Below are 14,356 nucleotides of genomic sequence, written 5' to 3'. Positions count from 1 at the left end.
TTTGCATGTATATGTTATAACAGAATCTTGTTTTTTCTCCCCTCTAAAAGGCTGGCTGCTATTTCCTACAGCACCCCACCAAAATGCTTATACTCCACCGAAGTTATCCAAACACTTTAACAAAACCAAGCAGCATTTGTGTGGAACGCAGGACTCTCCTGCATATTGAATTACTTCACAATATCCTTAGGGTAGAGAAGCTTTACGGTTGTTACAAGGAAACCGTGTCAGGGACTGACTTTGACCTGCCTTGTGTTTCTGATAACGTGTAATATTTATGTGAGCGCTTACAACAGAAAGATGGCAGAAGGGGCTCTGAGCTGCACAAGACACCCTACCTGCTCGCTTCCATATCCTGGGAGCACATGGCCCCTTCCAGGGCGACACATCTGCCCGCCGGGTGGCTGTGGGGCAGCACCACACGCCGCAGCACACCCCGTATCCCCAGCCCCAGCCGGGTCGCCTGGGGCTGCCGAGCGAGCGGGGCTTGCTTCGGAGGAAGCAGAGATGAACCGCGGCCAGGCTTTGAGGCAGAAAAGGCCCCAGCAGGCCACTGCTCACATTTTTGTTTTGTTCAGTGAGCTTTATTTGGAACTTCTTACACCTTGCGAAATAGGAAGTTGGTGGTGGATTTTTGTTGTTGTTGTTGGTTTTTTTTTTGGGGGGTAGAGGTGTGATATTTATGAAAAATCCCTAACGCCAACGTCACCAGCATCGCAGAAACACAGCCTATCGTTTACGCAGGGTAAGTAAAGCTGCTGATCATGTGTTCTGTGTAAAAGCGAAAGAAACCTCAACCCCTGCATGTGAAAACCACATCTGCATTATTAGGGGAAGGCGGCGGGGAGAAGGGTGCTTCGCAGAAAAGGAGCCGTTTCTGAGGGTTTCCTGACAACCCCGAGATGCGGGGCACTGACAAGGACCTCGCTGCTTCCCAGGAAAGGCTCGGCCCGAACCAGCCAACACGGCCGCTCACGCCCCACGGCAGCACGACTGGGCAAGGTGACTGCACGGAGAGGAGCACAAACAAAGAAAGTTAACGACCAAAACAACAACAACGCACAAGCTCCGTACGCTCTGAATCATGTAGAGAGCAACAGCCCCGCGATGGGGAAACATTAATGCTTTTTATATTGGTAATCATCTGTAACACGAGCAATTAAGTACAGTACTAATGGACTATAGCCAAGAGCCTGGTACTAATATTAAAAACTGACAGAGATGAATAGGTTTGGAAGGGAAACTAGGCTGACAAAGACATTTTTATGAAGTGCTTGGGCCTATGTGAAATAACCCAATCGGAGGCAGGTTCAGACCAGCCATGCCTACAGTGACAATAACGCATTCATTGGCACTATGTGATTCCTGCTATGCTTTAAATAAAAACACCCATTGCCTCCACTCAGCAACCTGCACTTTCATTATTATACTCATTAATAAAACAAAAGTTGTCTAACTAATACACAAACAACACTTACTGAAAAACTGGCAACCTCGCCTTGTTTTAAAATGAAACCACTTACTGGAAACCCAAACTGTACTTCATGAGATGAATCAGCTGACAGCGCACACAAAATCTTCCTTTCCCCTTCAGGAGAGAAACAAAGTCGTTGCCTCGCTGACCCCGGCGCTCTGCCCACCTGCAGCACCCAGCCTCTCCTGCCCGCCTGGGTGCTGGAGGGGGAGCAGAGCAGCCCCTACAGATCTGGCCGTGCCCTGCCTCCTCTGCTTCTGGCTCTGCTTTAGTGTTTGCCACCTTGGTACCGGGGGGTTGCAGCCATATCCTGCCTTTTTAGAAGTTCAGAGCGGCAGAGGGCACGTGCCATTTCGCTCCGCAGCACCCTAACGATGTCACTGAAAGGTCGTGCCAGCCAAACAGCCGTGGTGTGCTCGAGCCAGTGTCAACAGCTGGTAGCTTCTCCGTCGTGTTGGAAAGAAGCTAGTTATCTCAACACGGCTGCCCCTGACAGCTAGTTGTAGAGACAAATGGCAAGGCTAAGCCAAACAGCAGCGGTACCGGTGACGCCAGGGAACCTCGTGTTCTGCCTCCGGTAAGCAAGGAAAGGCCCGTGGGATTCAGAAAGGAAAAACCATGAGGTTTATTCAGCATTTACTTCCCAGCTTAATTCAATTTCCAGTTTAGCTTTACAGCTCACCTTCAAGTTAGAAAATGTACGTGTGTCCTGAATCATGAATGTGTATTCCTGTGCTGCAGTTCTAGTTTTAGATTAAATGTCATCTGAGCACTTCGGCTATAAATGAACATTACATTTACAGGTGCTGTAGTTAGAATTACCAGCTGAAACAAACCATGACAATTTAATTTACTTTTTTCCAAGTCTGAGGCTTAATACAGCTTTCCCATGGTGGAAAAAACTGTCTAACGCTAGAAATCTAGAAATTGGACCAGTCACCGAGTTTTTTCTTTCTATACGTGTTTTCGTTTTTCAGACCAGATTTGGTAAAGCATATTTTAGGTTAGCTCAGGGCTGATGTAAAAAATCCCACAAGACTTTTTCTCCAAACGCCGTCTTCTGACAGCCTGCCAGAAAGACCTGAAAAATAGGTCCTGCCTTGTATCAGACCGAACCCAGAATTACACAGTGGCTCTGGAACCCAATGGCTCACATTTGAGCTCTTTGGTGTCTTAAGACCCATTCTAACCATCAACTGTAGTTGGACTATAGTTGTGTCCTCCCTCAGACTGGCTTGGAGCAAGCAGAATTGGTTTTGGGTCGCTGGGAAAGACTGCTGAATTCTCAAGGCATGGTGAGTCTGCTGAGCTTTTCCAGTGAGTGTAATGGACTTTGTAGTACAGCCCTAAGTAACCAAGTCACATGGAGGAGTCTCTGTGCATCAAAGAAGAATGCAATTCCAGGGTTTCGCATGTAAAATAATAAACCACTAGCATGAAAGCAGAAGAAAGAGAGAAGGGTTCATGGAGTATTTGTGAACGGCTCATTTAGTTTTCCACCGCTACAAGAGAGTTGCTCTCTCAGTGAATCTCGGATTTCATCACAGAGCCCGAGTCGCGACCCAAACCCGCAGAGCCCCAACTCTCGCCTGTGCCTGGGTCTCCTCTGAGAAGTAAACAGGATTTTGCACAGCACGTCTGGCGAGGGAAGACCCAGACTACCAGCTTCAAACCAATCAGCTGGCTTGGGTGCAGGAGAAAGCCTTGAGCCTACCGGGGCTGTAATAACGGAGGGGAAGAGCCGAATACCCACAATCTGATGAGTCAATTACAGCAATCTGTACCATTTGTCAGCGATGCAACGGCAGGGAAAACCCCGTCTGACGTGTACAGCAACGTGCACAATTTGCTCTGCTGCTTGGCTCGGTCTCTGAAAAGCTTCTAACTCTAACTGTTTTGGTGCGTTCGATGCAATTTCTTCGTTCACCCAAGCCCTTGTGGTGGAGATGCCTCCTGTAAATGAGGGTTGTTAACCTCCTCTCCACAACGAGGGCAGTGTCTCCCTCGGAGTGGCCAACATGTAAGGCACAAAAAGAGGGTAAAAAACTGCCCAACGCGCACAGCTCTGCTGTGCCACCTTCTGCACAGGCAAGTACAACCTCTTCCCGAGCTCAGTACAGTAACTTGCTTATGCCCAGAAACAAGAAATTGGACTTTCCTTATCTGAGCCTGAAATTGCAGAGCTTATATTAACATTTGCTTGTCTTACAAAAAAAAAAAAAAAAAAAAAAAAAAAGAGAGAGAGAAAAAAAGAGAGTTGTTTCTAAAAACCAAAGCAAACCAAAACAACATTCCAGCTCCAGTATTTTATTCACTGTGTGTTGGCTTCACAAGCCCTGGAAGTTATTATCTACATGCGAAGAATAAGAAATCAACAGTTCTGACCAGCAACAATGGCTGCAGAGAAAGAGTGCTTGGCAGCAGCTTGCAGGCAGGGAGGAGGGAAGGAATGCAGTGAAGAAGAGGAATGCAATGCTCTGCATGACCTACAACACTAACAGCACCCTGCATTGTGGGCCGCCCCGTTATTTTGATCACAACCACAATTTGCTTAATTGGTATTCCTAAAAAACGACAAAAGACAAGTGTTTGCATCAATTAGCTGTCATTCCTCATTTTTCCTTGAGTATGCTTTGCTCTATTTTTTGGCTTCTTTACTGAGAAAACTGTTGTAAAAATTAAGATATGTACCAAAGAAAAATCAGATTCTTGTTTTATTTGTTTAGTCACCGAAGACACACACTCTGGTTTAAATTACAATGGATTATCTGACTAAACTGTTGGGGGAATATTTACTATATCTTTAAGAATCCTCTCTCTCTCTCTCTCTCTTTCTCTAATTCTTTATAAAAGGCTTTGAAGGCTCTCCAAATTAATTTTTTCATTATTAAACAAGCATTTCAGATTTGTTATCTTACCTTTCATAATGTCTGCGAGTACATGTAGCAGCACTTGTGCTTCCAGGGTTACCACCTAATTCATCATAAATATGTTTCCATTGTCGACGGGCTGTTATCTGTAAAAATGGCAATGGAAAATTTAATCTTGCATCTTTACAGATTCTACAGCGTTTGAGTTCACAACAACAAATGCATGTGTGACACTTCCAGAACAGCATGTACTACAAGCACTATAAAAGCCCCTACAGAATATATAGAGCGCGCAGAGCTTTGGGTGTCGTCTTTTTTTTTTTTTTTTTTTGTAAGTTAACACTATGCCTATTTTCTCTCTCTCTAAAATGGAGTGATCTGACTGATTCATTATCAAGTCACAAGCAATCCGGTCTCACAAAAGAGAATCTCAATCAATACAGGGTCATTAACCATCAGAAGTTTTGCAGACAAATCCCACGGTGAATTATGAAAATGAAGCTAGAACCATACTCAGCACAAATAATGATTACGTAGTTATTTTAACTAAATTAGAGAAAATAAATCTGCTGCAAAACCCAAATCCACCACAGAATTCTATAAATCCATAAAAGCATAGTCTGTAACTCTATATGTTACAAGCTGTTTATTTTTATCCATTTATGTCAGTAAAATATATAGATCAAATAGTAATGAAATCTTAACATACTCCAATGTTAATATTTGAGCTATGTACTTTATTGGACCACGCTGATGAAAATAAACATCTTGTAACATATTGAGTTGCATACCACGGCTCTGTTTTTTTGTACAGAAATTAGGATTATACAGAATAACAGATGGAAGACCTGGCAAAAGAATTGTTTCTGAATACCACTTCATTATTTTATATATTCCGCTATATTTAAAACAGGAAGAAAAACAGGAATAGGACAAGCACAACAGATCACCCTCCTTTGCCTGCAGCTCATAAAGAAGGCCAGTGGAAAATTGTGGGGGCAATTTGGGGAGAATTTTGTAATTTTCTGTGGAATGCTGTGGATTTTAATATATTCAGCCCCGGAGGCTTCTTTGGAGTTACCCACAGAGCAGTCAATGGCGTTTACTGAGGAGCTAAAGGCAGCAATCAGAAGAAAACAAATATTACAACTTGCAATCTGAGGCCTGTAATTTTAATCTAAACAAGGGGAGATAGCTACCGTCATTAAACAGTACTGGGCAAGAGGTGTTTCTGTTTTGCTCTATAAAAAAGGAACATCCTTGCTTTGCAGAAATCATTCTCTGAAGCCAAAAGGATGGCTGGAGACTTAACACTTGATAACGTTACAATTCCAAGCTCGTTGTTTGCACAGATTTCCTTGGAAAACATCAGCACCTCCTCCAACTCACTACTAGTACCTTTTTTTGGACTTCTAAATAGTTGGAAGAAAGGGAGTATTTTATCTTAAAGCTCATTCAAGGCAAAATGGGCTGACTGTATTCAACTGTTTCATCTTCTGTCTTCTGTAACAAACCCAAAGAACATGGGTGCAAGAGAAAGACTGCGATTCAAGGCTAAACTCTCCACAAATTAATTATTTAAATAAAAGCTAAACACTCATCTGAGGAAAAGGCTCACTTGAAGTCTCAGTTCTCTCCCTTAAGTTCTTACGCTGCCTCTTCCCCAGGCTACCCACACTTTGGTCTGTTGCTTTTCCTACAGGGGTGGAAGAACTGGAGTCCTAATGAGCCATAAGGAACACTGCCTCCTGGGAATATGAACGGATGCTCCTTCTGCAACCTGAAAGGTCAAAAAAGCATTGGACCAAGCCCCCTGCTGTGGAGGAATGCCTGGATGGAAAGCTAGCTCTGGTCCTGCCTCCCACACCTTTGTCACGGCTCCTTGGGACAGGCAGAGGGACAAGGCATGGCCAGGAAGCCCTCACCTCTTCCTAGTTCCTCAAAATCACGGATCCTCTGTGGACTGTTGCAAGGGGCTTTCTATTAAATGCAATCTGGCAGCCTCACAAGCTAAAGGAACAAAGATGCTCAAAGCCAAGCTGGGGCTGTGCTCTGACCCCTGGTAAGCACAGCCTGGCTGGCTGGCAAAGCTTTGTCCAGGACTCACCTGTGGCTGGGTACAGTGATGCTGTGCAGAAGATATAAATTCAAGCAAAGGATTCGTCCACAAGAGGACTACTGCGAGCCCCCTTTTTAAATGCACCCATGGTACTAAGAAGCACAGCAGACATTTTCAAAAGGAGCGTGGTAACCTTAGAGCCCAAGTCTTGTCAACTGTGAGCTGAACCCAGAGTCAATGCTCAAGCTGGAACAACACTAAACACACCCATCTTGAAGGTGAAAGGGGAATCCCTCTGAAATCACTGGACCTTTTTCGGTGTCTATCTCCTCTAGGCTGTTTGGAATAACAGTATTTACATAAATATTTGCCCAGCTTTATCCAATTCTACCTCTGCAGTGGATCAGAACTCCCTGGCAATTAGCAGTTGTGCCCTCCCACGTTTCAAGTTGACATTCCCTGAAACAATTGTTATTCTAACAAAGCCTAGGGTTGAGTTTTCCCCTGCTCTGGAAAGTTTAGGTTTTATGCTTAATAAACTTCAAAGGACTAACGTAAGTGATAAATTACAGCCTTAAACAATCTGAGCAAAACACTGCACTGTGGAAACCTCCCAATTGTCACGTAGGGCAGCACTGTTACGCTGGATGCTCATGCTGGCAACATCCAAATTAAGGACTGCTTTCTGTCCTCGCTGAAGTCACTCCCAGCCACCTTCAGTGACCATGGACTTCTCAAGGAGCCAGGAAAGGGCACCGCTTGGCAATGCTTTGCTTATGGTTATTGTTTGTACCAAGACACCTGCCTTGGCTGCTTTGTGCTTGGTGCACAGGGATCTTCCACTCGGGATGGGCTCAGGTGTGATCCTGGTAAGTAACATGCCCACGGCTGGGGCCCGTGAGAAGCAGAACGGCAGGTAACAGAAGGTGCAAAAATGTTCAAATGTTTTAGCTGGCTGAGCAGGGAATTTCCTGTAAACATTCAGAGGTGTCATTTTTTTTTCAAGGGCATAGAGCTACAGCGGAGTAAGACAGCTAAGACGCTGCAAAAGCTGTAACAAGTACTTCCTAAGCACTTTCACTTCACACTTTTGGTAAATTCAGCTTCAGTTTCCTGACTTCAGTTGGCCTTCTGTAGTAGACAACATGCAGAGGACAAAGCTCCTTAGCTGCTTTAACTCTCCAATTTGTTTTTCTCTACACCCACCACCCTTCACGTGCCTGGCACACTTCTACAGGTGCAGGCTCACCAATTAATCAAGACAATTGCACAGGCCAGTCTCATCTCTGAGAGCTTTCCATTCTGATGCTGGCTTTAGATTTAAAGTGGTCTTCGGGTTTGCAGACCTCTCCCACAATTTGCTCCAGACTGCAGGTCCACAGTCCTAGACCTGGGCCCACTGGGAGCCAGGAGCTTTGAAAATCTCCGTGCTGCATTTATCCAGAGAATTTAGAGTTAAATGAGAGACTGCTCTGCCCAGCGACCTGACAGCAGATTCTGATCTTGTTCCTATAAGCATAGTATTAGGCAGTAACGGGTACTCAAAAGCAACCAAATAAAAACAATGATGTTATCTATTAAAGTAGAGGACTGTTTATACAAATGCTTTTAATGGCATCTTCTGCTTTGAGAAATTTAAGGTCTTCTGCACTGCCAAGCCCAGCTCCCAGCTCTCTTCCTCATGAAAAGGCTTCTTGCTTGTTTCCTGCTGTAAATCTAATGGGGGATTTTCTGGTCATGGTATGTGATGTACATAAGGCTCTTCAGAACCGAGCTCTGGCTACTAGCTCTGTATGAGACAAACACAGGTAGCTTTGCATTCCACGGAGATCCCAGCTCCCGCAGGCCTGCCCAGACACAGAACTTTTGTATGCGTCAATCATTAATTTCTAAAAACCAAAGCACTTTATTGTTGCTTCCAGGAGGCAGCAGCTAAATGGGATCCTACTGACCTTCAGCGAAACTTAAGCCGCTGCACTGTGAAGGTTAAGCCCCACCTGTTTTTCTTTTTACCCTTTATCTTTGTAAGACATCTGCAGGTAGAGTCCATACAGCACCACACAGTCTTCTACAATGATGCCAAGGCATTCCTCGTGTGTTGGCTCAGAGGGAGAGATGCCACTTCATGATTTGCCAAAGACAGCTCTTAAATAATTCCTGGAAGTTTCCCATCTATGAACATCTGCATCTTTTACTCACTTGACTTAAGGTGACTGACAAAATTCCAGGCCACGGTTGTTAAATGTCACTGCAGCTGAGCCCCCTGGAATGTGACATTTCATCCAAGGATTTGGGGACATTTTAAATCATTCATACTGTGAAGGTCTGCTATACAGAGTGCTTTCCAATGCACTCTCCTATTACTAGCAGTAAAGATGCTTATTTCATCTATCTTCGTTTAAGAGAAATGTGATCCCACCAATTCAAAATAGGCAGCTTCATCTGTTAAGGAGTTAGACCAATTTGTATGGGTTCCTATTTTTATTAAGACTGTACTGCATCCAACAAGAACTACATGGGAGTGTGGCATTACACAGTTATGGATAACAACTAAGAATTAGTAATCAAACAGATAAGAGATGAGAAATGACTCTCACAAGCAGCGTAACTGGAGAGTCCTTAAATAAAAACATGACACACAATGATGACTTGACACTACTAAATATCCTGTTCTGTACAGGTAATAGGCTCTGCCAAACCTCACTGGATGCATTCCAGTACCTGGTACGTGACAATTAAGGAAAGACAGACAGATGGTTAAGAAAGTTGTTCTCTGCCCTTCAAATCCAGTCCCCGACAGTTTTCATTCACATTTAGATCCTTAAATAGGACTGGACTCAGAGGACAGGCACTGTTCTGTGAATTTGAGCAGAAGCTGAAGAACACTGTACATAATCTTTGCTTGTTTCTCGTTTTTAAAGTCCTATAAAGGCTTCTGTACATGTACAAGGTGGACAGGGCAGGGGCTGAAATTGAAAAGTATTGTTGGCAGGGGCAGGGGCTGAAAAGCATTGTTTTGTCAAACACAAGGATGTAAAGATTGCAACTGCCTTAACTGGGGGAGTTTCTACACTTGCCTATAAAATAATTGTCCCCTGACCACTCTAAATTCTTTAACCAATCTTTAATCTGCTGCCTGTTCAGAACATGGCTGTCACACGCTGAAGCCGAATATTAAATATTCATATTAAATATAAGTATTATTTTCTTCACAACACTTCCAAGAGAAAAGGCCTGCTTCTATCTCAATGCATAAACTACAAGAAATTTTAAAAACAAGTTAAAGATGATGAAGCCCTTATAACGATTAATGGCTCGTCCAAGCCTGATGACAGGGTCCATACAGACGAATGTGTGCTGATGAGGGTAGGCTCCTGCCACCCTAAAACTGGGGAAAGCCTTTGCTCTGCACATGACTTTTCATCAACAAGAGTGCGTGTGAGTCACAGTCACAACTGGGTGTGTGAATGGTGCGATTTAATCACTGCTGAATTACAGCGCTCACTTGAAATTTCAATACAGGACAAAGCAGACCTCTCTGAGATTCTGGAATTAAGACTGAGGTCCACATCGTCTCAGTCACCTTGTGCCTTGCTGAAAAATGAAACCCAAATCAAACACAAAAGCCTCTCACCAATGTTCACCATAATAAAATATGTACAGACAAACACAGTTAGGCAAACTTAACGGATATAACCTGGTTATAAAATAATTTAAAAAACTGGGTGTGCACAGGTCAAAGTATTGCAACAGCTATTGGCTTAACATTCAGGGAATATGAGGCAAAGGCAGATCTATACTGAGGATAAGGCTGCTCAAAGCAGAGGATGAGGTCAGGCAGCCTCACATTCGCTCCATGTACAACCCAAATCACATCAACATGCTCCTCCCTACTTCAGGTCTTCTGTGGAGAGAGCACAGAAGCCACTCACATCCGAAAAACAGGATCAGGCCCATCGCTTCAGCCAGAGACATTCCCAAATCAAAGGTGGGCTCCCAGGTATGTCAGGCAGCTTGAACTATTATTGCCATTTTCATCGAACGAGGCAAGCGTCCCTAACCAGCAAGGAACATCTGTCGCTGAGAAAAGGACAGGAGCTCTGACACAAGGAAGGACTGATGCTACTCTGTATGACACTCTCACGTGTGTGCTCCTTTCCCTCTGATCCTCACGTTGCCTCTCAGTGTCTGCTGCTCTTGGTAGTCCTGGCTCTCCGGCCTCTTGTTCACAAAGTCACTCTCCTATTCCTGCTCCTCCAGGCACAGGGGTTCACCTTCTTCACCGCCTCTAAATCCTCCTGCTTTCTCTCATTCTGGCACTAAAGCTCAGTTCTAGCCAGCAAGCCACCATTTCGGCACCCCTGCTCCTAGCCTCAGTCCCTTCAAGTAGGTCTGGAACATTGCTGCCTCCCTGAGCACTCTGAACACCTCGCTCTCCTCTCAGCTTTCTTCCTGGCCTTCTCTTTGTGCTCTGGATCAAGATCAAGATTTAGCCCTCGTTTTCGCTGTACTTTGCCACTCACAGCAATTATTGTTGGCTCACAGTTTCTGTAACAATATAGCTATGCTAGCAATCATGCATATATACCCCTGAGCACACCTACGCACACTCCTGTACATAAGCATGGTATGTGCTGATTAATGAAAGATACAGAAATAACAGAAGCCAAATCAAGCATACATTTTTGTTGAGAACGTCAGATTCCATGTTTCACAAAATCCCAACCACACCCATGCTAATAAACCCGGGCTGTTAATTTGTAGAACAATATGCTTTATTGTATGGAAGGAAAACGGTGAGTTTTGTATTTTGGTTCAAGTAACTTTCAGTCTCTTGATAGTGCATTTCTTCTTGTCAGTTCTCTACAGCACAGATATGTCCCAGATTACTTCGTAAACAAAGCAAAAATAATTTCTTTCATCCAACTGCGGCAGGAACTGAACAACTTAATCTGATCATTGTGTGCAAAGAAAATATTTCCAATGACGACATCTTCCTATGTCAATTGGTTTTTATTACAGATGTCATCTCTATGTGCCATATTAATGCAGCTCTTTCTTCTCATTTCAAGATTTTAATCTAAGTTTGTTGCTCTAATATTTTATTGGTTCAAAATACATGCTGTAAAATCCATGGCCTTCAAATTTTCCTGTGAGCTAAAAATAAACTGCTCTTGTCAGATATGGTTAGCTGATAAAAAGTGTCAGAGACTTTTCTGAATTACTTTGATAACTTCCTGTTTATGTGGTACTGACCCTTGTCTAATAAAGATCTTTTACACTTGGAATAAGAGAAGATACTGCAGCATACTATTCCTTAATGGACAATGCTGATTACTTTTGAAAGCCTTTAATACATTTCCCATATTAGACATGAACAGATGTCAGGGATGTTGCCAAGTGAAATTTCTTTTATGCAATCTTGGCTTGTTGTACAATAATAGCCCTTTCTCAACATGGGAAAAAATTACAGACCCAACTAATTTCCTTGACAGGGAAGAGTTACATATGTTTTCCACTTGTAGCTTTTACGACAAGTTTACAATTTTGCCAAACCTGGAACTAATTGGGACTGTTTCCAAAAACGGTCCAATAAACCCACAATGTGTACAGCTAGCCTAAAATGCAGCAAATGATTGTTTGCTTTAACTTTTTTTTTTTTTTTTTCTAACAGGGAAAAGTCAGATTGCACAATTATTTCATTTAAGTTACTTAAACACTTACTGTTTCATATCCTCCCAGTTTTTGAGCAGCTTGAAACATAGTCCAAAGGTTAACTGTTAGAGGGACAATAAGTATTTAGATAAGCATTGCATTAACCAACATATTTCAAAGAAATGTAAATTAAACAGTTCTTTTTAAAAAAGCAGAAAAAAAAAGAAAGCTCACAGCCCCTGAAAAAGCTCCTGTAAAACATTTTCCAAAGAGATATTTACATAATCTGAAAAGTAAATATTAGCCCATACTATGTATATTTTTTTAATTACATATAAGAGAACACACTTAGATTCCTTAACAGGACTGGAAAAACACACTGAGACAAAGGTAATGGGCTCATTTGACTTTGCTGATAAGAAGCACAGTATAATGAGACTATAGCATGTTTCCATAACTTTGATAATAAAAATTACTCATTGGGAAGAATGTTGCTTTTAATTATTTGTTTAATACTGATTTCATTAGCAAGCAAGCATGAGCCACACACCGGCTCCCAGAGAAAGCCTATTGATTAAACAACAATATCCAATATTTACTGCAGCTCAGATAATGGCCTCCAGAATCAATAAGCTGTTTTCTAACGGATCATGTGGAAATGAACCTGGGGGAGCCCAAATGCAAATTGCCATAATAATTATGGTATGGGTGGTCGTGCCGTGCCCATGGCTGTGGGGTGGAAGGAACAGAGGCAACTCCTTCAAAAGGCATGTTGGAAGATGCTTGTTGCTTCCTGCATAATTCCTCCCCTCTCACGTGCTTTTCACGCTGGTTTTTATTTTTTATTTTATTTTATCTGAGAGAAGAAAATGTGATGCCTCAGCTTTATGAAAAATCTACACACTGTTCCGCCAACAAGCAGTGACTCCCAACAGACACACTGCAAGCACTGCAGGCCAGACTCAGCAGTACGCTGCACAGCACAGCAGACAGGATCTCTTCCTCCACGGGGAGCGCGCTCATTTGCAGTGTACATACTGCTTCTTCCCACTAACCTATTTATATTGGCAGTGTTTGCACAGGTCTCGCTGGACAAACACGGAGCCCTGTCCTGCAAACATTTCTGCTCTTCTCAGCATACTTACTCTTGGCATTTAAGTATTTGCTGGATCTGGCCCCTAATTTCTAATGAATGACAGGCAACTTTCAGTGAATTTCATCTAAACATTAGCAGAGAGCCCTACCTCAGATGGGGAATTTTAGAAATAAGACTTGAGCTCGTCTTTCAAGCCTCCCTATCCCCATGCTTGAGGGAGTGCAAAATAAGATGGGGGGGGGGAAGGTGAATTCTTTCCTCAACACAGAACGTTCTGAAAGCCTCATTGAACCTTGTACTGCTTCAAAGCTATCAAGAGCTTTGCCTAGGCCTTGATTTAATCTGAATCAATGCATAATGCAACGAAGCCGTTCATAGTACATTAATTTTACTTCCATTTCAAGCAGCCAGTTTTCAGACAAACACTGTAATCATTCGGAGTTATATAAGTTTATAATGGCTGCTGGAGGCCTGTTGCAATCAGTGCCAATTGCTATTAGGTATGTAAATTGTTATGTAAAACATACAGGTTTGACATTCTTCATCAAAATAACACATGGTTTTAATCTGGGAGATAAATTAGAGTAAATAATATTTCAATCCATGGAGTCCTCCCTTTAAGGAAATAAAGTATCATTCGGCCTATAGATAAGAAGAAAAAATACCCCCATTTACAGCTTTTGTTGGAAACTGAAAGATCTACATTGCACTGCAATATTTATGTGAAATTTAGTTACAACTGTATCTTCTCCACCTACAATTGCTTTACAGATTGTGGCACTACAAACTGTACATGCCAAAGCAATTTTAAACATTGTATTCTGTATTAAACAGATACAGTCTGGTTTTATATTCTCCAAAGTCAGTAATTTATTAACTATAAACACATTTTTGGGCTTAAAAATCTGATCCCTTTTGTGCCTTTCTTGACCACCTTTAAATGTCTTCCTTTAATATTTGTCCTTTCATAAAGAACATCTGGGCACAATAAACATACGTCATATTATTAACTCAGAAGAAAGGCATTACAGACGCTGCAGATTTACAAAACAGAAAACTACAGAGTTTTCAACATGCCTATTTCTAGTCATAATCAGCGGATTTAAACCTATAAATATCCAGCAGCAACTACCCCAGAAGGAAGAGATGCAAATCTGGGCATAAGACAGCAAAATGCCTGGACTGGAAAATGTGTAGATATA

General features: G+C 42.6%; 1 protein-coding gene across 2 annotated transcripts in view; it reads right to left on the bottom strand.

Annotated features, from left to right (window-relative positions):
• Positions 1-14,356, bottom strand: part of ARID5B (AT-rich interaction domain 5B) — a 110,280-nt gene that overhangs the window by 16,739 nt on the left and 79,185 nt on the right. For both annotated transcript variants that reach the window (XM_084524865.1, XM_084524866.1), the window contains 2 exons: positions 12,128-12,180; positions 4,393-4,490 (listed from right to left, as the gene is read on the bottom strand). In XM_084524865.1, the coding sequence (XP_084380991.1) occupies positions 4,393-4,490; positions 12,128-12,180 (151 nt within the window). The remainder of the gene's footprint in view (positions 1-4,392; positions 4,491-12,127; positions 12,181-14,356) is intronic.

The sequence above is a fragment of the Aythya ferina genome, assembly GCF_964211825.1.
Source record: "Aythya ferina genome assembly, chromosome: 7".
Classification (NCBI taxonomy): Eukaryota; Metazoa; Chordata; class Aves; order Anseriformes; family Anatidae; genus Aythya; species Aythya ferina.
Note: the sequence above shows the minus strand (reverse complement) of the source record. Positions and strands in the feature narration are given on the sequence as shown.